The sequence below is a fragment of the Calonectris borealis genome, chromosome 8 (assembly GCF_964195595.1).
Source record: "Calonectris borealis chromosome 8, bCalBor7.hap1.2, whole genome shotgun sequence".
Taxonomy (NCBI): Eukaryota; Metazoa; Chordata; class Aves; order Procellariiformes; family Procellariidae; genus Calonectris; species Calonectris borealis.
In genome coordinates, this window is record NC_134319.1 from 36811928 (window position 1) to 36836627 (window position 24700).

Here is a 24700-nt window from a genome sequence, read left to right on the forward strand (position 1 = left end):
ACATGATTACTCATTGCAGTTGGACATGTGTGCATAGAGTGGTCATACTGAATTATTACCTTTTTGCAGTTGTAATTGTAGTGTTCAGGACCTTTGACTTTTAACTAAATACATACATTTTTCTTTCACATCTCATGATTGAAAAGGTAAAACAATAACGTAAACTGCCTAATTTGGAAGAAAGCAAACAGTCCTGTTGCTCTTTTTTTTTCTTTTCTTTATTTCTGGAAATTCAGATGGAGACTTTCAAAGACACAAACTAAATTTAGCTACCCATTGATTTCAAATGGGATTTAGGCACATAAGAACTGCCATTTTTTACTTTAAAAAAATCTATTCCTCAGTTGTTTTATCTTGAACAGACAGAAAGAGAGATAACCTGAGAGTAAACAAACCATCTTAAATAGAATATTTATTTCTTCCTCTTTAGGGTAAATTCTGTCCACAGGTAATGTGCGTATGAACCCAGTGAGTTTTACAGGTCTGTATTAGGGGACAAAATTTGTTTCTTGATTCAGACGACTATTTTGTTATATAGGAAGGATTTGGAAGGCAGAAAAGTTAGAAAATTAATACACTTGTATTTAACTTCACTTGAATCTGGAGTTCATAGTTTCAATGAATGGAATTCATTCATTCATTCATCTGCAATTAGTAGTAGACTATATGGGCCAGTAGTTAGTGCTCTGGATTATCCTATTTCTTACTCAGACTTTAAACGAGTAAATAATCTGGCCTTCTTTCACCCTACTCTTTTCTAGCTAATTTATTTTTATTATAAATTGATTAGAATAAAACAACATACTCTTACCTCAAAAGCTGTCTTTCACCGATTTAAACAAAGACTGAAGGATATATATCCCACATCAAAGTTATAAAATATCTATTTAAAACGTTAGTTTTGTTTAATAAAGGGCACTTTTGTTCTCAGAACATGCTATTAACATGATCATGCTGATATTTGTTAATAGTGTTTTTCATAATTTAAATATTGCACAAGCTCTAAATTTTTCAGAATATGTCTCAGTAATCACTGTGGCTAGAAGTGCATACAGGCCATGTGTGACAGTACTGGAAGAGCTGTTCAGATGGTAATATATGTTTTTTATAGGGAGGTTAAATGGGCTAAGCTATCTATTGACTAAGCTAATTGACTAAACTACCTATCAAAAATTCACGTTAACTTTTTTTCAACGAAGTACAGACCCATACACATACAAGGTTACCTATCTCATCTTTCCATGAAAATCTTTGTGCAAAACAGTTTATAAGTTAAAAGCAGAGATTTTCTAAGCTACCTATGAGATGTGGAAGTCATGATTCGTATACTTATCAGATTTAAAATTATTTAAATAATTCAAGGGCTAAAAAGTGGATGTGGTATATGCCTTAATGATGGTTAATAATCTATATTTCACACTTTTTAGTAACCACACCTACAAGAAATTACCTAATTGACAGATGTATACGAAGTTGCCGTTTTAGTGATTCACACAGCATAGCTAAACAGCCTTTTTTAAAAGCACAGAATTTAACTCTTACCCATTTTTCCCCTGACATTCATGTCTCAATCGTGAACATAGGACTATACGTGTAGCTGATAACTATTCAAACTCGTAAGTAATTTGATGCCCCTATACAGCTTGCTATAAGAATCCTCCACAGATTCAGATGTGTGCTCTTTCAGGTTAAATAAAATTGCTGTTAAGTAGGTGCCATCAAATTATACTCTTCAAGCACTGAAGAGTATCACATCCCATTCAAATAGGACAAAATATGGTAAACAAAATGTGCCCCTCTGTAGAGTCAATATGCTTGTCCTAGTTTGTGAGATAGTAAATGAGAGCATGATTCCATAAATGTTTAAAGGTGTCAAAATAGTCATTGGGAAAATGCATTTTTACATACACAAAAATGAAACATAAATCCATGCTTTGATAATCAGAGAAGTCTGTCATCCTTTTTCCACCAGAAAAAGTTCTGGTGTCCTCATACTAAGAGTGAGACTGGGGCTGGGAAAAGGGCCGGAGATCTTCCAAACAGACTCAGATTTAGGCATCAAGTCTCATTAAAAGTTACAAAAACTGAAATTTTAACTGATATAGGGTCTTTTGAAATTCTCAATCTTGAATTGAGAAAGCAGTCTTTAACAATAAAACAAATATAAAAAATGAATACATACAATGTACTGTTCACAGTTAAGTATTGTACTGATATTTCTTCTCTCTCACACTCTTCCCATGACCACTGAATAGTCTTCTTCCCCCCTCTCTTCTACTGACTTGTTCTCTTTCTCTAACACAACTCATTAAAAAATGTGATTTTTGCTTTTTTCTGCTTCTTCCTTATCTCCCTCATTTTTTTTTTTCTTGGTTATTTTTCCCAGGTCTGCTGAGCTCTCCTTACTTTTCCCACCATCTGGCTAGACAGCTGTTACTGATATCACTAAGTGAGTGAGCTGTGAAAACAGTTATTTAGAAGCTGATTTTACCTGCGGTTCCCATTCTCTATGGGGCTGGAAGTTCTGATGATCAGGACAGGTGAAATGATGTATGAAACAAACCTTGATGCTTTAAAGAAAACCAATGTGGCACAAACGTGTTGTAGAGACAACATGGATAGATCCAGTTTAAACAGAAATCATACGAAGAAGCAAGTTGCCAGCTATGATGGCATGAACTATTAACTGCTTGGCAAATCGAGGGCTGGCTATGCTCTCCATGCCAGCTTCATGATATCGCTGGAGGGACAGGATGAAGGGGAAGTACAGGAGAAACTTTGACCCCACACTGAAAAACGGATGTGAAATGAAGCAGCTGTTTCAGCTGCATTACAAAACAAAAATGCAGAATAACCATATAAAGTGTGTAAACTGACTTTGTCCCTCGTTTGTTCTGCTTTCTGCCTCCTCCAGTACACTTCTTGCTCCAACAGGGACCAAGTCCTTACAGCCCTGAACTCCACAAAGTATAGCAGATGAATATTCAAACACAGCTGCCTAAATCCTAATGTAATTACACAGATTGCTGATCATCATGAGGTGAGGACAACACTTCTTATCAGAATGTTAAAACAATTAAGACTCAGATCTAGGATGCATTTAAGTATGTTTAGCTTTAGATGTACGAACCATTGTGGAGACTTCAGATGGAATCTGTTGTATAAATACTTTTTGTGAGACACAGCCAAACAGACAAAAATTTTATAAAACATCTCACCAGATTCTTCAAATTCACTGTTGAATGCATTCCAAGTCTCACTTATGCGGAGCAGATTTTCTTCCATGGCTTGAATATCCATGTAGGGACAGTTGCATTCGGGGAATTTGGGACCGCACTGACACCAGCAGTCATTGTCCTTGCAGATGAACTCCCCCTCTGAATTGCAGGCAATATAGCTCAGAGCTGCCTGGACAAAATGTTCTTGCAGATACTCAGGCAGGATGACTTGAAGACCTGAAGGAAATAGAGTAAGTATTATCTTATTAAACGCAAAGGAATGTTCGAGACAAGCAGCTTCCCCAACTTACATAACAAACAAACAAATTATGAAAAAGGAAACTATCTGGCTTTTTTAGGACACTTTACACATCTGTCTAGCATTTGCACTATGTCATATATTTCCTTTCTTAAGAATTAATTTCAGATATATTCCTCACATTTCCCTCTCAGTATGGAACATTCGTTCCACTAACTAGTCACCCGTGTTCCTCAGAACATTTACTGGTGTAATTTCTTTCTAGGGGAATTTTCAAAAAACAGAAAGAAAGGATTACATCAACTTCTTGTAAAGAACTGCTGAATGAACAGCCTCGGCAGTAAGAGCTTTGCAGTGGGGAAGCATGCAGCTGAATTACAATCTTGGTACTAGCAGCTAATGCAAATTTTGAGAGTGCTGATGAAGGGAAAGCAGCCCTGAAAGACAGAGTAAAGAGACAGTATAATCAGAAAAAGAGGTGTGAAGGTAAACATTTCCATTCTGTATTGGACCTGTTTTCCATGTTGCCTTTGACACAACAAGATATAGCTTGTCTACGTAACTCTAGTTATCTCTTCATGATTCTGTAGAGACAAACTAAGAAGGATGGGAAAAATTAGGATGGAGGAAAATTTAGAAAAATAAAATTCAGCTGATATTTCATTTCTTATAACATTGGTATTTAATTGCTAAGGGACAGTCAATTGGATGTGATGGGTAGGGCTATAAAGCCTTGAGAAAGAAAATTCATTCTTAAATCTACTAAAGGTTTAGTGTGGAGAAAGGGTGCAAAGTCTAGCTCCCACAGTGTTTCAAAAAACTCCTGCTATGTTGCAAATCCCTTTGCAAAGTGTTTTCACACTACCCTGCCGTGGCATGCAGAGGCCTTGCAAAAGCATATCTCATTGATGTACAAGGACCAAAGAGCAGGTGAATCAAAATTTCAGAATATTTGTGACCAGAAATTTAGACTTACTCATCTGAAAATTTTAACCGTTTACATGATCCCAATGATGGATTTTGTATAGAAGCATTATATAGTATTTTATATGGAAGCATTTTAACTAACTAGCTATCGGTCACTCTAGCTACATTAGTAATCAACCAATCAAAAAGCCACTGCATTTTTATTTATTATTTGTTGTTATTTTCTGTCGCAAAAATAACCTCTCTGGAAGCAGTGGAGTTTATTTGTGGGCCAAGTAATTTCTCAGGATATGGGTTGGTTATTTGTGATGTAGGTTTCTTCTACATAGGCACTTGGACAATTTCATAGAGATTTATCCCTTATTTTTAGGTACATAAAAATGATAGCTGTAACAGTAATTTCATAACCCTTCCCAGTCGAAAGTCATATCACAATTGCTAAAACCAGGTCTGTCTGTCCTTTCTTCTGCCTCATGTCAAAATTTGTAACCTGAGTAAACTTTTCAATGTGCTTGTATTCTTGTAAAAAGCCTTGAAATTGTGAAAGGAAAATTCAAGGTAAGCAAACTTGAGTCTTGTTCAATTCTTCCATGATAAGTATGAAATAGTTTATGCAGTTCTGATAATATATTTCTCATAATGACAATTCAATGGCATGTGTCAAACCACTGCCTGAGCAATGCAAAGATTATTTTCCAAATTTTAACAGACAAATATCGTGCATATGCTGGTGACCTCTAAAAATCACAAATTATTTCTGGAAACATTTCATTGCATCCCAGTGGAAATGACAAGTTCTTTTTTAAAAAAATATATATTGTCTCTGAAATCATTGTACGATTTTATGGCTTTTAACCTATTCTGGGGAAGGAGAAAAGAAAGGGAAAAAAAAATCACATGGATGTTTTAAACAAGAAGATAATCTTTCCCTGGCAGCCATTCTTAAAAATCAGCAACAATTTCACACTGTATGTCCAACAGGTTTATGAACCAATATGAAAAATTTTTAAAACTGGAAATGATTGTATATCTACCTGTAATTGCAAATTAAGAACTGTATTCTTCTTTCATTGTATATACACAGAGGTATACACAAGTATATAAATTAAAAAGAATTTATACTGTTTTCGTAGTAATACTACTAAGTTGTTCATGCTACATTTTTGTAAGTGAAAAAAGCAGTTATTAAGGGTCTAATACTCTAGAGGGTGACTTTTCTAAAATGTTTACGAACCTAATATGCAGGTTGGGAAATGCATCTACTGGAATTAACAAAAAATGAGCTAAAAATGATGCTTCTTTTCTTCCTTCCTTTTCCTCTTTTCCTTTTCTTTTTCCTTTTCCTTCTTTCCTTTCTCTTTTTTCTTTCCCTTTCTCTCTCTTTTTTGCCCTTTTTTTTAAAAAAATATATAATTACTATTATTTTTCTAATGAGTGAGATGCCTAACCTTCCAGGTTTCCTTAAAATTCCCAAGAGGAGACTTTGGACTTCTCATTATTTAAAGACTTTGAAAATCTATATCCTGTTCCTCTGGTGACTCCATTCATTTCAGTGGGACGACTGCATGAGGTATAAGCTGCTATTCAGTATGTGCAAAGCAGGCTGAGCACACTAAATGTCATTTCCTGCTTGGTGGAATCTTTGTGAGTTCAGGCTGTTTAAAAGGTGTGCAAGTCGTTGCTAAATAGGGCCGTAAAATGTTAACAGCATTATTCAAATTATTTTCTGATGTGTACAGAAATTGTTTCCATTTCAAAGGCAACATGAGTTACTGACATTTCCTTCACTTTGTCTAGAATGTACTTATTGCACACAGAAAAAAAAATTAGGAAAATGACCTTTTATGAGGTGGAAGAAAGAAAAACAAATAGTGTGATAAATGTCATCCTGTTCCAAAACAAATTAATGAAATTGCACCTACATACCTTGCAACTGAATCTTATTTTCAGGACTCTGAACCAGAACAGAGCTGACAGAATCTAGGTTGTCATAGTTACTGCAGCCAAGAGGACCAGTCCGCGTTTCTGTTACCTGATGGTAAGGGAATGGAAAAGCATTTGCTGTATTATTCAAAATAGACTGAGGAGTTCAGAAGCTCATTTCATAAAGTTTCCCTTTAATTCAACTGGCCGTACATTTCAGACTTAATTAAGGTGAAATAACTCATTTTAATTATGAAAAGTATGACTGCAAATGTTTTACCAGAACCACAAACTTCAGGGAGTGCTATTTCTATTGCAGAGAATCCTTGCAAATACTGTAGTTGACCAACAGTGTAAAGACGATTTATTTCTTCATAGCTATGGGAATTAGAATGAGTTTAATAAAAGTGGTTCATAAAAATGAGGACTGTGATTTTCACTGATGAAACATGTGTACATGGCAACTCCTTGTTGAAACCATGGAAAAAACTTTGACTTTTCTTGTGTAGCACAGCAGGATTCAGAAGTAAAAAGCTTTTATGAGCTGTATTTATAATGGTCGTAAAGGTGGGATATTTTCCATCAGAAAAAGGGCTAAGATAAGATTAGATATAAAACTCTAGACATCCTGCCTATTGTAATCACTGAATCCATGATCACAGAATCAAAATACAGCTCAATTAATCAAAACAGAATCACAGCAAGTAGAGCTCTGGCTTAACAGTTGAGAATTGTGCTTTGCAACGGGCAGTTACTTAAATGAGTAAACACACACACACACACACACAAAAGACGACAATGGAATATTATAGATAATTCTTAAGTATCAACCAAATAATTATAAAGACTAACTTATTTTTTAATTATCCTAAGCAAAAATAAAAAGGGGTCTAATGTAGTTTCTCACCAATGAAGCACTGCAGCTTTTGAAGCACTGCTGTGATGCCCAGAGGGCAGGCGGGCAGTTCCACAGCAGACTGGGCAATGCCTCAGTGAAGGTTTTTTTGTCTGTATAGGGAGTCAAGGAGAAAACCCAAACCCTTAAGATAGATAGGTATACCATGACCTCACTTTTTTACCATTTTCTTAAACTGGATTGGGTGCTGTAGAAAATTCATGGGTTTGTAGTTCCTTCTCCTTTATACCAAGGCTAGGCAGAAAGAAGAAAGAAAAAGTGGAATAAAAGTAATACAAACAGAGCAGTAGCAGGAAATGTTGGCCATGGGATATTCTTCCAGTCTCCTTTACTGCCAAAGTACAACCAATATCCCTATCATATCCCCTCCCTAACTGCTCCCAGTCACTATCCTGGAAGTTCTTAGCTCTCTTTCTTTTACCATCTCAGAGGTTGTGTCCATATTTACCCTTATTTGGTGATCTGCCTCTTTTGAATACAACCACTTCTATTTTCTGTTACTCCAGGTATTGTATTCCACTCTGGATCTCCTGGAGAATAAGGCTAAATTATGGAGTCAAGGAGCTCATTTCCAAAATATACACCTCCACTGAGCCGACGACTGACATGCAAACAGACAATTAACATTAATTCTTATGAACAGAAGGAAGCTTGCTACTTTAACAATCTGTTTTGAAAGGAATATGAAGGTTTGCTAAAATAATCTATGAATGTTCATGTTGCTTAGGATTGCCTGGTTCTCTTACAGTCTGTGCTACCACCAGCACGTGTGGGTGGCTGCAGCTGGATCATGCTATTCTTGAAACCACCGAGTTTTCACATTTTCCAAGATCTCTTGCACTTTTGCAAAAGAAAATACAAAATCTTGGGCTATTCCAGCTCTTGGCACCTCTCAGTCACTTTGAACTAGTGTTCCTGAGAGTGGAGAAAGAAACCCTTTGCAATGCCAGCAGCCCGTGGAGAGGACACACAGAACTGGCTTCAGCCAAACCTGTTAGCAGAGTGCCAGCTGCGCAAGGAAATGAGACGGAGTCAGGATGTCTCTTCCCTACACACATTTGGCAGTCTTTAATATTTATGCTAGGGCCAGATTTACCGTGTTTTTTGTGTAATCATCCTGAATCAGCACAAAAACTCTCGCATGGGCATCAGATTTGGCTTGGACATGGCTGGAATGACAATTTTGATTTACCTGTGATCCTTTAGTCCTCTCCCTCTCCCAAAAAATGGTGTAAAATTCCATTCTAAAATCTCATTCTTGAGTAGTTGATAAACGAAAGCCTCAAATTTCTGTCAAATTTTCTAATTAAATGCAAGGATTTAATTTTTGGGTAACTCGTTTTGGTAACAAAGCAGACTACAGAGGGGAAAAAAAAAGTTCCAAATGTATTAATTCTGGTTTGATCCAAGTGTTACTGAAATCCCTGATGATTTTATGTTTTCTGTTTCAGGAACAATAGAAACAAAATTGGAAAGGCAATAGCACTTCTCTAATTATCTTCCAAGCAGAGAAGTGTGACTATATTCAGTCCCAAGATCACAGCTGAAAATTGTTTTGTCTGAAAGTGTACAATAAAAGATAAACCAAAAACAGGAGAGGGAGAGGTAAAATGTAAATGCAAAGAGTATGCTAAGGTGCTAGCATAGTCCAGAAGTGATTGCATATGAGCAAAGAGCACCACAACCACGTGCTTGTTTTGTAAGAGTTAGGCCTGCAGTCCGTAAAGAACGCTAACTCACAAAGCAAAATACCACAGAACAAAGTTATTTAATAACCAAAACCCCCTAAGAACCAGTAACAAAATATGTGTGAAACCATCTGACATGAACCAGGCAGGCTATTCTCAAGTGCCTTGTTTTCAAAGATTATCACAGAACAGGTTTCCCTGGGCAGCAGGGTTTTCAGTTCCCAGAAATAAACTATAACATTTGGCATTAATGAGACAAATGCCTACAGTTTTCAGTCAGGTAAATCTCATAACCATGGTGATAACGACCCGATTATAAGTGGACTGAGAACATACCTCCTAGCACTCAAGCAGGGCTGAATTCTTGTGATATCAGTGGGTAGTATTTCCCTGGGAAACAGTGTGCTTTTTTTGTCCATGATAATTAAGCCTATAGAAGGCTTTCCTAATAAAAGGGAAATATATTTCTGCAGAGATTTTGTTCCTGGTGCATCCTTTTAAATGCACATGGCTAATATTCCTAACTACATGCCCATGCAGAGGTAGTGTGCTGTCTTGCATAAAGGACTATCTTCTTCAGCAAGACTCTTTAAAAATGTATTTGGCTTCTAAGGAAGATAACTAAGCCAACACAAAGGAGAATGAGACAATGCTAGTCACTTCAAAATAGGCAGCTGCATTCATATTCATATAAACCTCTTTAATATTTTAAACATTAAAATAATGATTTAGAGCCAACTCATCATATATACATGACTACTCATGGAAGAAGGTCTCTTCTGAAAGATTGGTGTGGACAGAACAATGGGCAAATGTATGGAGGGAGGGGAAACCTGAAGTCCTTAGGATTCTCCTATATAACTGTTCTATCAACATCACCTTCAGGACTTGTCTTCCAGCCCATGTTCCCACACATTGTCATCCCTGCACATTCTGCAGTCAATGCTCATTTCACCTAAAAAAAAAGTTGATCAAATGAATAGGAACTAAATGTACTTTCTATTTAGAAGTGGCTCTCCTGCCAACTTTCATATTTTCCCCTCTCCAGGCTCGACAGTTTTTCATAAAAGCCCCTTTCTTTAAGCACTTTCCTTTACCACACAATAGTTGCTGCTCTGCTGTCCTACTTGTGTCATTGAGCATATTAAAAGACTCCCACTAATTAGTGTGTAATTAAAATAAATCAAATCTTCTGAATGTTCCAAGCACTGACACTTGTCATACTACCAGCTAGATCAACATTTCTGAAGGAGGTATAGACAAACCAACAGCACACAATGTCAGGGTTAGATTAATGTTTTTAAGTTTGGTTTTGGTTTTTTTTTTAATTGCCAGCATTCTAAAACAATACCATGTAACATTTTCAACACATTTTCTGGCAGCAGTATTGATAGCATAGGACTGACTTTTTAATTTGAACAGTCCACTAACTCAGGAGATCTGGAATCGCTCCCGTCATATCTTTCTATCATCTGCTGTTGTAAGATGGAACAGAAACAGTAAACTTGATCTTTCTGCAAATGAAATAAATTGCAAAATTTCCATTAACTTAATCAGAAGTGGAATAAGGACTTCTTTCAAGTTTTTGGGCATGGAGACGACTTTCAATTTCACTGAATGCAGGAATAAAGCTTCCCAAGAGATCAGTGTAATCCTTCCATTCCCTCTCCTTTGTTTCTACACTCTCAGGAATTTACTGTGAACTAGACTGCTGCATTACAACAACAATGAACTTGAAATGTATTATCCCCACATGAAGCATAAAATACCTTGGAAAACAGAATATTCTAGGAATTGGAAATGAACTCAAACTATTTGAATTCTGCTCTGTTGTTATATTCTTTAAAAATATTATGATTTCTTTAAGGCTGTTTAGGTTCATCTGATAGGGAGGAATCACCTGTTTGTTCAAGTCTATTCCCCACTATCTCAGAAAGCAGTTTGTTACCTGTGAATTCCAGGAAAATCCACAAGAACATCGAAACAAGTCTTTGAATCTATGCTGTGCCACAGAAAAATTAGACCAGAAACCAAGACTGTCAAGAATGCCTCAGCTCTCAGCTAGCAGGAAACATATATAGGTTGAACTAACTTCTGAAGATGCTTGAGATAGGGGTCAGGAAGGGAGGAGAAAATGATTACTCCTTATGCTGTTCTGTAACGCCGACTCTGCAGACTGGGCAACACTCCTGAGGCTGTGGAAATTGAAAGTGAGGATTTACCCTAGCTGAAATCACCGGCAGCGTTGACAGTTCTGGCATCGGAACCACAATTTTCCCTTTTCAAGGACATTTTAAATGTGCCACATGTCAGATGCCATGTTCCCATGCATCCTTATGTAAAGGAACAGGGAAGTTTGCAGGAAATGAGGCTGTTGGCAAACCAGTCAGGGCAGCAGTACCAGAGCCTTTATTTCCTGCACTTTCAGAAATCAGGGGTGCATCAGCCTTATACAGGGAATAAGGACAGGCATTCTCTCAGAAAGAACAAGTTATCTCTTTTAATTAATCTTGAAGAATAGATGAGAGTGAAGTTCTCTTATGGAGAAGTAATAGACTTAGCAAAAACGTAATAAAAGCTGAGTATTTTGTTTCAGTTTACATTTAGATACTTCTGCTTGTCCACATCTTACTCAAATGAATACTAATATTATTTTTTCACAGTTTTTATTGCCTAAAGAGACAGCTGAGCAACAAACAATAAATGAAATCTGTATATTTTGTTTAAAAGATAAAATTAGATACAAAGAGGACAGCACAGATACAAATTAAAATAATATTTCATGTTCATAAAAATCTCAAGGTATCTGCAGAAAGCAAAAGCAAAGAAGCTTACTGAAGGAAAGCCCAATTCCTAAACCTCCATTCTTTTCCAAACGTAACTCCTCATTACTATATAAAGGACAAAAAGCTCCAAAGAAATGTTGGGGCACATACTGTAAAGGGAGACCATCTACCTACATTTAGCCCAACCGCAAAATCCCATGCAAGGACATCCCAAGAGTATCAGGGATAGGATTTATATCTTCATGGCCTAGTTCCAATATGCGATGCTGAGGCTACTGGGATTTTTCACTGTGTCCCCATTAGTTTCAAGAAGACAGAATGATTTGGCTATTTATAAGACTCACAGATATTATTAGTCATAATAATACTACAGTTGAATGGAAAATAATTTTCTTAGGTTGGAATAGAAAAATATAGTCCTGAATCAGAATAAAAATTTAAAATGTGCTTTTTCTTTGTGAAGCGACGGGAAAAAAAAGCCTAGGTCAATATAAAAATTATCTTTGGATAGTTTGGAAATATTTTGCCTTTAATGCAGTCAGTTTTAACAATTATATATATATTATATTTTAAGAAAAAAAATAAGAATAACTAGTGCTGAAGAAAAAATAAGTGTTAAAGGTTAACATTAAGACCTAAAAATAATATAAAAAGGATTTGAAGTCTTTAAGCTCAAAAATCAATGTGATAAGGGCTGGTTAATTAAGAACCAGATTTTCCATGGAGATCCTACCTATGATTATATACTTCTGTGCGATTGTAAAACTTAGTTGCAATATTCTCTTCTGTAATATCTCTAAAAATTTAATAATTTAAGCTATTTCCAGACCTTATATTTTCTCCCCAGGAATGCATATAAACTCCTGATTTATTTTTGCTGTCCGTAGCACTACAATTCCTAACACTCTGCACCTCACTTACTGTGACATCTGCAGCAGGACATTTTGCATGTCCACTTTATTTTACCATACTCCAGTCAAACTACCCCTTATGGGGCTGTCATTCTAACCTCTCAAAAGAAATCACATTACTGTCCATAATGTGCATGTCTGCTGGCTTGCTCTCTGCCTAGGTCACATATATGTTTTTAGGGATTTATTTTTAGGTTGTATCCTCATTACTTCCCGCCCATTTATTCCTTCTGGTAAATGATTGTAACACATTTGCCCTTTCTGTCTCATTGGTACCGCCAACTCCCAATTTATAGTTTTGTAAAACTCTTATTTTTATGCTACTGTTTTTTACATGTTTTCCTGCGTATTTGAAGGCCTACCTACAGAGTTAACAATTACAATTGATCTATAATTTAATCATTAAATCCCTATCAAATGTTCAAACTAAAGGGAAACACTTGGCTAAATTTGTTTTAGAAAAGAAAAGCAACTTTATATTGAAGCTCTAAACTTCATTTCATATGGAAAAGGTACAGAAAGAACATCTGAAACCGGAATCTGATTCCAAATTTTGCTGCAGTAAATATATGTAACAATCATAGTGCATGGCTAGAGTTTATAAGATTCTTATTCTCTAAGGCCAATAGGAGTGGCAAACTTGTTCACTGTATAAATTATAACACACTTAGGATTCAGAAATCAAATCTCTGGCACTTACCTTTTAAACTAAATGTATATGTTGCTTGCTAAATATTATGCGGTAGGAAAAAGCATCTTCAAATATTTATCTGCAATTGCACTTGAAACTCCAATCAAGGACCAATACCAAATTAGCTAAAGAATAGTAAACCACAAAGGACTTAGCGTTGAATCTATTCTGAAGCATACACATTTGCTGATGTTTTCTAAATCATTTAAGTGAGTTAAAGGAGCAATGCTCATAATCAAAGCTAATGTAAGCACTCAGGAACTCATTGCAAGACTCAGGAATGCTGGGTGCTTATTTTGATAAATGAGCCACAGCTTTTATATCATCCAAGCAGTTCTGAGGACTTGACCTGTGAGATTCTCGCAAGATGTAGGAAATCTTAGCAGTGTTTTGGCTCACGGTCATCCAGACTACTTCTGAATCCACTGTAGTGCTGAATGTTAAGGAAACATTTCAGGGCTTGTCTACAACAGTTTAAACCCCAGTGGTCAGAAAGGAATAAAATTGGTCCTCATTTACCATGCTTAATATTCATATGGAAATTACTCATAGCAAAAAAGGTATCCCAGTATCCCTATTTCTATTCCAGCTGCTAGTCTGGAATGCAGAACCATCAAGGTTTACAGGCTGGTTTCAGACAGAAGTAATTGAGGAAGCATCAGGGAAGAGTGACTGGGAAATGAGGCAGTTTATTTGGGATATTAGCTTTCTACATTAGGTCAACTTACTGCAAGCCCAGGGTGACAGTAAATACACCAAACCTGAGGATATTTTTGATTAAGATACAAATATTCATACAGTTCTACCTAGAACTTTCTACTATGAACCAAACAATTATTTTAATAATTAATTATATGTATATAAAATGACTTTTTAGGTAGCAATTTTTACAGAAAACTTGCTGCTGTGATAGTGTGAGCACTATTCTAGATTAAAAAAATGTTTGGGAAAGGCAAGGCAAGAGGAAAGAAACAAATCTGCAAGTGAAGAACCATTTGAAAGAAAAATGTTTGGTTAAAAATAAACCATAACACTTCTACCAAAACAGAATAAATTCTGCTTTTTATTCCCTCTGAGACCAGTTGTGTTCCAGATAATTCTATTGCCTTTCTGTTATAGATTGGAAAGGAGGACTGAACCCAGGTTACTCATTTCAGTCAAAATTTATTGGAAATGAGAGTTGGTAGTTGTGCTCTCTATACGGTCTGATCTTTCACATTTGTTTTGTCAAAATCAATGGAAAAAAGACCATTTGTTTTACACTTAATTCCTGTCAAATATGCACATGTCAAGTGAATAACTCTGTAGCATAAGGACTGAGATGGTTTTGGTTATACTGACCCTTAAATATAGAAACTTTTAATGTCAAACAGTCAAAAGTCTGAAGATTGTAGAAACTGCCTTTAGTGAATGAGAACGGGGAAGGTGTAGGTACCAAACTACATTTTCATTATATCATTAAAGTTTTAATGAACACACAAAAAGTGATCGAGAAGAAAAGAAAGAGTATCTCTCTGTCCAAAATTGCACATCACATCAAGAGGTGGAAACTTCAAATCAGAGTTCAATGTTTTACTTAGAAGAACAAAACTAAAACTGGATTGATAAGTTTGCTGAGTTTGATTAAATAATAAAAATACTCATAACTGCAAGCTATCAAATGGTACTCACATATTTCTGTAAATTTACAGTAATAAAGACCATTACAAAATTGAAACACAAAGAATGCAAACAAAAAAGCCATCTTGAGAGGCAGGAATTACAGCTGGATGGAAAATTCCTATAGACATATCAAGATCCTATATTTTCAAGAAAGACCAGATCCCCCCCAGTGTAAATCAACATTGAATTTAGTGGAACATTGTGGATTTGCACCATGGGGGCTTCCATGTTTTTGACAGGTGAAAATACCTGTGGCACATTGAGCATGTTTCATCAAACTCTGCTGTTAAACCTTAACTCATTCACCACCTATAAAGATTCATGAATGAACAAACTGACTGCTCTTTGGAAAGTTTTGGCTAATAACAGTGTGATTCTCGATATTCTTATTTTATTAACTAGGCAAAAAGAGAATTTTTAATGTACAGAAGACTGCTCTTAGAATTAGGCTCCAGGGGCAATGTTATCCAGACAGACTGCTGTGCCTAGTTGGAAAATCATTCAAATCATCTTGATTCGTGGGAATAGAAAGACCTATCAAGTATCAAGGCCTGTTCATTAGGCCATACATGAATGTGTCCTATTACAGAACTTGCATTGATACAATTTTTGCAAAAAAAGGTTTACAATATGGAATCTTGTCCAAGGGCTTGTTTTATTCATTTCCTTCTGGAGCTGACATAAATGAGACAACACCTAGGGTAAAGAACAATGTATCATAAAGGCAAGTGCATTTCTTCAACCAAAAAATAGAAAAAGAGAGAGCTAGAGTTCCTATGAGCATGAGAATCTAGGGAAAGAGAGAAGTTCAGAAGAAAAAGGAGGAAACAAATGAAAAGAGAGTAGCGCTTATTATCAGTACTGTGGAGTCCCATGGAAGTGGAAGGACTTTGTTCTGCTCGGAATTGAAAGGAACTCTCCTACCTGCAGGTTTTGATTTGTTTCCTTACAGACTACCATGTAATTTAGAAAATTTCTAGAGATATCTAAGTATCCAGCTCCTTTCAAGATATGGTAGGTGAAAAACCCTTTGACATGACTTGCTTTTTGAGCTACAGGTCTTACACATGTAAATGTTTGCATGTAATTCATATATGTCCCTGCATATTTTGTTCATTCCTTTTTACTTATTGGAATGTTTAGCTTGTATGTAGTGCACAATTCTTTCTAAGCTATTACACTGTGATAGTAGTATATAACTCTTCATATCATACACTAGGGACTTGCCAGCTTTCTACATTTTCATCAAGGAAGGACAGATCCTGCCCAGCGTAAACCAACATCAAAGTTGCTGATAAACTTGATTCAATTATCTTAAGTAACTTTCCTTATTGTTTTTTTAGTATTGTAATCTCCTGATGCTGTGAAGATTAACAAGTGAAATGCCTTTGTCTTTTACCTCAAGAAAAAACAGTAGGATACTTTACCCTTCTGTTTGTGCACTATACCAACTCCTTCCTACAGGATTATTTTTAATAGATTGGTCTTTAGGACCAAATGAAATTTTTCAAACATAGATTAAAATCATAATGCTTCGGTCCTCTTGCATATCCTAAAAAAAAAAGAAAAGCAGACCCACTTTATCATTATACTTTAACCGAGTATATAAATTGCTATGCTTAAAGGAACATAGGGTATCTATTTCTTACAATGATATGCATGGCTCAGTATTGCTGTGAATGTCATATTTCAAACCGAGAACCAGAGTAAGAATAAAGTTTACTTAAATAGACTAAAATATGACAGAAAAAATATTGTAATGGTCCTCTTCAAACCATTTTTTCTATTATCTGCAACATCACTTATTTTTACACATTAAGGATTTCATGAAAAGTTGAAGGAAAAACATGGAATGTTTTTTTCATTTTCAAGGCTCTAGGTACTCCTGGGGAAGATATGATTGTATTTCCTTATAAATCTACATACTAGGTAGGAGACTGTGTACCGATATCCTCTATTTAGTGGAAATATTACAACTGTTGGAACATTATGAACTAGAATAACTGTGACACTACAGTTCTTTTATGATTTTTTTTTTACTTTAAAAAAAAAAAAATACTTTTAACAAAAATCAAAGGAAGAATACTGCAGATACTCCAAAGATCATGAAATGTATTAAATATTCCTTGGGAATTAGAGGGTTAATTTGGGTCATCTAGAGAGAGATAATGAATAATAATTTGATAAATTTGGAGGATGATGGTTGAGGTTGAATGGAGAAAACCCTGATCTCAATCATATCAATATGCATGCGAAGAAACTTCTTTGACTTCAGTGGAGTTTATTCATTGTATAAGGTCAGAATCTCACGATGCAAAATTAGAAACATTTTTTATTTTGGATACCTGATTCAGACATTAAAGATCTGAAAACACTATAGTAATCACTCGATACTACAGAAAGTCTCCCGGATGAATAATGAAACCTTTCTTAAACCCAGGTTTTGCCACAGCATATGTAGGTATTATAAGCATTATCTCATTAAAGATTACATTATAGTTTTGCTGTCAGAAAGGTAAATCCTGCTGAAGTACTGTGTGAAGCCCTACAGGTAGAAATAATGGTGAGCTGCAGAAGACAGCAATGATGTAACTCTCAGAATCAGTTACCTCTAAAGGCGTCTCACACGAAGGATACTTTCAGGGGTGTTTGGTACCATGAAATTAATAGATTGGAAAAGATGATTGCAGTTTGAATCATAATCTATAACAGCAAAACATGTGAAAATATATTATGGGTATAAATTCTATAGGAAAAATAATATGAACACTGAAAGTTTTCAACAGCTCAATATTATTCTCTAAGCTTATTTCTTCTGAGTCTCTATTACCCTGAGATATTCTTCCTAATCTGACCTTTGTGTTCATACATGTTGTTGATACATGCTATCTCATATTTCTTAGGGTTCAGAGGTAAAGAAATGTTCTGTGAATTCTATAGTCCTTGGTTGACATTTTCTGACCTGCTGACAGGCCATAGCTGTCAATTGGAGAGTGGGGGACGTTGAAAATGCTGAAGTAAATTTCTCAACCCATACACAAACCAGTGCACAGCCAGAATAAAGACCAAATTAAAATCCATACACATCTGAGAGCTTCCAAATTAGTGCTGGAATGCTCTGCTCTAACTGCATTGTTCAACATGTTCATTGTGGATCTCTCGATATTAAAAACCTTCTGTTTTCTGAGTTTATTTACTTTAGTTTCACTTTTAAGGAAAAAAAAAAAGAATAGGAAACATTTAAGGAACTGTAGCATGAATTGTTTATAGATTTTTGACAACTGTGATGGCAAGTGTTCTGTGAGTGCTGTTAAGGTCTCTTGTTTACATATGTATATTTATAACCTGCTTAGAATTTGGCAGTCTTTATTTTCTTGGAGTTTTTTTTACCCTTCTCTCTTGACTAGACTACATAACTGATATAACAAAGTCCTTCAATTTGTTATGGTCTATCATGTTGTATGGTCTATCCTTTTTTGTTGTTGTTTTGTGGTTGTTTGTTTTTTTTTAAAGTGAAGAATAGTTATCTAAAGTCTTTCCAAAATGCGTATCCTAGCATCTCTATTATGTGCTATTTTGTTGCTTTGAAAGCATTTCATGCTGTGTTACCAACTAGCTGGCGACGTTATAACTTCTTGCACTCATTACTCCTCCATGCACATTGCTGAAAATATAATGAGACAGTGTAGTCTGTATTAGAGGCTGCTAAAACACATCCTTTTACGAGTGTCATGCTGCAGCTGCTGTGATGTATTGTGTCAATTATGTTGCTGAGTATGCATTCTGAGAGTGTTTAGTAAAACATGTTATTGCATTAACTTGCTGGTCCTTTTTTTTCCCCTTTTCTCTCACTCTCTGAAATAGTGAGGGCCAGATTCTCAAAGGAATTGTGCTGGTTTACACCAGCTGAAGAGCTGACCTCTACATTGCTTTTCAGGGAAAGCAGCCCTGGAGTTTCAATTTAATTAAAACACAACTGTCCAAATGAATTAAGGTTGTTTTTAATATTATCACCTTAAATTCTTGAATAAGATACGGAAATAAATCCCTAACCTTTACACTTGGTGTATTCTTAAAATTAGTTAATGGTCCACACATAGCGGTCACAAGATTTCGATATACCTATAATGAATTTGAACTCCAACAGCTTCCAGTCATAAATGCATAAAACCTCATGTATTTCAATTTTACAACGAGACAAACACAAATCCTCTGCTGTGCAGTAGAACATGGTACAGAGACATCTTAACTCCCTGAGATTGGTCTAGCTTCAGAAAAAGAAGGGGTATAGCTGTGGAAGTCCAGGGCTGCTCCTGAGCAAATAAACCCTGTTGAGAAACACATTGTATTTGTCTGGGCACAGCATTGCGGTACGGCTTTCAGGTCATGTCCTGTGTTTCACGTTTTATTGATGTTAGCACCATGTACTAACACATGGCCTCTGAGCCGTGCTTTGTGGTATGGTTTAGCCAGGATCAAAGACCAGAATGTCAGCATTTTGATTCCAGCTGTCTAAACATGCCTATCCAAATCCACAGCTAAATTCAGATTACTGAAAGGTAGGTGATGCCTAAAATGCCTAGCTAGATGCCTAACTGCAGGTCCCACTTCCTCTGGTAAGACTAGATAATGACTAGATAATGACCCAAATTTAAATATAAAAATCCGTACCTAGCCACATAAATAGCAAGCTGATTTTTTGAAGCTTTTAATAATGAGTGAGATTTTCAAAGTAACCTGCAAAAGTATTTCATTCTCAAAAAAAATTTCATGGGAGTTTACCACATCCAGACAAAGATTTGGGAACACAATTTCTATGTATTTCCTGAAAAGCTAATTTTTAACTCCCCCTTTGAAAAATTTCAAGCTTTGGTCTTGTATGAAGGTAGTCTGATCTCTCATGGTAATGGAGAACTTGGAATTTCATAATGGACCTGAACAATACTTGTCCTTGAAAATCTGTACAGTGGCTTTTCCTTGACGTGCTTAAGTAATGTCACCATACCTACACAACGGGGAAGCCACAAATTTTTGAAAAGGGAGAATCATTTCTGACTTTTAGTTTCCTAGGTTTGTTTAATTAAACTTATATTTACTATTCAATTTATTCAATGGAGTCAACAAATACCTAATATTACAGGTCTTTCCAGCCCAATGTTTCTAACCGTGATTTTACAACTTAAAGCTCTTGCTGGGCACAATTTTTTGAGCTTCCCTAGTTTTGGTCATTTACAAGGTTTCTCAGTTATACAGTCTTAAATCCTGTCCACAAACTGAATGGGGAAAGTGAGGGCAAGAAGGGTTCAAGATTTGGATTTCAAAAGCTTCAAAAATTTGGCTGTTTATACAAAGCTGTGAAAACTATCTACATTTAAATTTGCCAAAAATCTGACAAAAACACAAGGCTTTATAGTATTTCAGCATTTCTACTTTTGATTACAGCAATTACTTGAATCCACAGAAAAACACATTCAAGTATGAGGTATGAAAGAAAAAAAATGAAGCAAGGAAGCTTTTTCAGACAAAACAAAGAAATAAAAAATGGTCTGGATTTCAGTCTGAGTTTTGAGTGAGAACTAATTTCATTACACTTAAGTTTCCTCTCTAACAGCCCACCATGAGTCATTTATGGGTTAATTATAGATAATCAGATATATTTACCATCACAATAGAGCCCTGTTCTTATAAACTATTTGTAATCTAAAGTTTTCAGAGACAACAAAAGTGCTTAAATCTCTCATAGCAAAAAAAAGTGGTTTGGGGGAATGAAAAAGCAAATTGCACAATAAAATTTAATTGAAATTAGAGGGCACATTCTCAAGGATGTTTATTCTTTCTCACTCAGATGGAATAAATGGGCTGTAATCTGGCTGTAAATAGCTGGTGGAAAATTCAATTTATGCATCTGTTCTTCTGTCCCCTCCTGTTCTTTTGTTGCACTGTGGCTGTCCCACAGCTGTTTGGACCCTAAGATGACACCTACACCGTATTCACCTGCCCCAGCTGCCTTGAAAGAAAACATATTCTGGAATGGAAGAAGATATCCTCCAAACGACAGCTACTGTAACAGCCTCACTTTACTAACCAGCAATGTCACACTCGTCTAGCATAACTGTGTTTATCCTTTTACGGAACGCACTGAGAGTATTCAATAATATTTAATTTACTGTGTGATCAATGTATTTCTTATGTGTTCTGCACAATTGTTTGGACTTAGTGCAGAAGTTCATTAGTGACAGCAGTGGAATTACAGCTTCTAGCGAACAGGAATCGGGGTCCTTTGAGCAGGAGTATACTGCTGTCACCCAACTGCATTAGACTTAGAAAGCAGAATGAAATCTAGAGGTACTATGCACAGCCCTCTCCCATCTACCCACCATTGAAAAAGTCTCCTAATTAGTTGTTAAGTGTATGGATACATGATCTCAGTGACACGACACCAAGGTCATTCTGCCAGTGGGCAATGACAGGACATGTTGCCAGAATCACGGTAGATGCTACAGTAGCTGGTGACCTTCACGTCTTGTTTACACCACCCATCAATCAGCAAAGGAAAGAGGTCAGTCGTATGGATTAGGGTCATTGCATAGTCCTAGGTCTCAGGTCATGTCACCTTCCCCTGGGCCTACAGCTATGGTTAGATCTTCAATAGGTGCAAATTAACACGGCTGTACAGAAGCAAGAACAACGCCAAGTTGGAAGAACTGAGAATATTGCTCATTAAAGATTTCCCACACAGGGAAAGAAAAACATTTGCTGACTTTATTTGTAATCTGCTTCCATGACTGTACAGGATTTTATTAAACAAGAGGAGAGCGTACCCCATCATCCTAATAGGGTTGTTAATAGGGAGAGCTAACAGCCATCAGTGCATCTGAAGAGAAATTTTCATTGGAAAAAGCTTCTAAAATGAGCATGCAAAGGAAGTAATGTTGGATCTGTAATATTTCAAACACAACAGGATGTACATTCATGTAAATGTATATGCAAATTAGACGCAGCCGTCAGGCACTTGGTGAGTTTCCAATGAGGCCCTTGAGGCTGCAAACTGTTGATTTAGCATATGAGCCTAACCACTTACACTGAAATGCATGCATTAAAATAATATTGAAAGAATGTATGTATCGGGGACTTTTAAATAAGTTAAATATTGATATAGGCTCTGGGTAGCTCCCATGGACATTTGATTTCGAGCTGGAAAATGTGACGTGGTGATTTTACCTTTTCTAATGTGTAATAAACTATGTATTGTCTATGTGATTAATGTGAAGCCTCAATCAGTGGTGCTCATGTTATTTTTAAGCACAATTATGTCACAGCTAACAAACTTGATTACAAACAAATTTGATTAACAAACTTGATTCATCAAATACATCTCTTCCATTCCTTTCCTCATGCTGCACATTAACAGATTTTGCTCTGAATGGTATTGTTTTTCACTAGATAAATAAGAATTAAACATAAAGACTTTCATGTTAATTCTCACTTCCTCCTTCTTCATGCTTTCCTTTTTCTGTGACATAACTTAGTTTTTTAATAGAAAAGCTTAATTATAAAACTTATTAAAATATTATCTTCCTGCATCAGTCCCACAAAATAATGTATCAAGAACTATAAGAAAAAAATTCAGCTATCACATATCGCAATGAATTTGACTGAAGAATATAAGAATTGCTCAAGTATTAGGTCTTAATTACATAAGGGAGAAAAATGTTTTATTATGTGTTGCTTTCCAAAGAGAGATTCTTAGAATCTGGGAAAACCAGATATTTATTGCTGGTGATTTTTTTTTTCCAGAAGACTGATTGAGGTTGATCATTCTCACTTAATATTTGATCTATTGTTGATTTGGCTCTGCAACTCAAGAGACTTAATGGATCCCTCTCCATGTCCCATCTATAAAGACCTTAGACCTTAATTATTAAGGAAGCACTAGAGGAAGAAGCTGGAAACATTAGGAACTGAATGGCAAACCTAGACACAGCCCCAGTTTGTGAATGAGTGAGTTGCTCATTGCTACCCCAGCATATGACTGAGCACTGCTATAGCTCTGTTAAATGCTCGTCCTCTTTCCTGTTCTAGGTAAATCCATTCTCAGTGGTGTTTTTAAGGTAGGTTCAAGATCCCCTCTACTACTGCATGCTTAGGTTTTTTCTTACTGTTTCATGCTGCTGTAGATGAAATAATATTTCTTCCCATAATGTTATTATTACATTTTTGTTGCTAAATGGTCATTAAACCTTATTGATGTGTTACCAATTTACAATGCATCAAAAAAGAACATTTCTTCCGCCCCAAACCAGATAGCTTAAAAGACAGGTAAGTCAGGAGAAAAGAAAAATCACAAGAAAGGGCACAGAATTAATACACTAACTTGTTTAGGAGACACATCATGTTGTTTATAAGTATTATCCTTTTGTTTTTTAAGATAAAACATGTATTTTTTGCAGGTACAACTACAGAAAAAAAAAGACGTGTGAGAAGTAATCTAGTCTAACCTAAAAAGAGAGGCTTATACATCTTTTGGAACTAAAAGGAATGAAAAATGTTGGCTTTGTTTGTTTGTTTGAGTTTTTGAAGGAAGGAAAGTTTATTTTTAATCTCTCTTCTCGAATAATATTTTTAGAGGTGTCACAGCCATCAGGATAGCCATCTCAGAACACTACAAACAACAAATAGATGGTTGTGCAAAGAGTTGTGCAAAGTTGTTTCTGACTACTGCTGCAGTTTCAGGTTGCCCATAGTCACAGGAAATGTGAAAAACAAACAAACAAGCCAACAAGCAAATGTTATCAAAGGACTTCTGTTTGTTTCAAAGTCCAAAACTCCAGAAACACCTTTGTGGCAGAGCTCGTTTGTGCACTGAAGTGTTATGATTTACCTGCAAATATCATGTCTTTTGATTTGTGCTTTAAGTCTTGCCTGTTCCAAATAATATTTTTTTTTTGTTTTATTCAGATACAGACTCCCAAAAGGATAGTTAAGTTCTTCCGAGTAAAAGTTATATGAAACATTATTAATACTCTCAGTTCTCTCTTCCTAAAATATAAAGAACTCTGCTAGTATGGTAGAGTCTAGTATACTCCATATTAAAAAACCATCCAAAATGTAAATAAAATTGACTAAAAAAAAAGGAAGGGAAAACAAACTATTCAAAAGATAACTATCATTTTAGTTATTTCTTTTAATGGAATGAAGTTATATGTACATGTAAATTGTGTTTTAAGACACAGAATTGCTATCTGAGAGTGAATAAAAAATGATAGTATCAAACACTAAATAGATTCTGAACACGATTTTTTTTTTTTTTAACTAGTCAGCAATCAAAAAAATGATTGTGTGTCACTTGGAAAACTTCTAATATAAATTCAGAATTTCAGGGATTTCTAAACCTGCTCCAATACTTTTATATTGGATTTCTTTGATACTGGTCAGAAGGGAGTTATGGTAAGCTGAGAGCTTTTCTTGGACTCCCTTTGCAAATCCCTGTTGGATCTTTTGTGCAGAGGAAGGATTTGAGCAGAGCTGTGGTGAGCAAGCCAAACACGGAAGGTGCTGTGATTTAAAAAGCCGCCCAGTAGTTTGCTGGTGTAAAAAGCTCTGGGTTCACTCTCGTCCCTGAGGCAGTCCAGGAGGGGAAAGCACAGAGCTGGCTGATGACCACCCTGGTCCTCAGGTCCCCCAGGGTGTCACTTGTCCTGAACCAGCCCTCAAGCTGA

At 35.8% G+C, this 24700-nt stretch overlaps 1 protein-coding gene across 1 annotated transcript in view; it reads right to left on the reverse strand.

Annotated features, from left to right (window-relative positions):
• BRINP3 (BMP/retinoic acid inducible neural specific 3) overlaps window positions 1-24700 on the reverse strand; it is a 223918-nt gene that overhangs the window by 61901 nt on the left and 137317 nt on the right. The window contains exons 5-6 of the mRNA XM_075156985.1: window positions 6331-6436; window positions 3219-3455 (exon numbers count right to left, since the gene is read on the reverse strand). Of these exons, the coding sequence (XP_075013086.1) occupies window positions 3219-3455; window positions 6331-6436 (343 nt within the window). The remainder of the gene's footprint in view (window positions 1-3218; window positions 3456-6330; window positions 6437-24700) is intronic.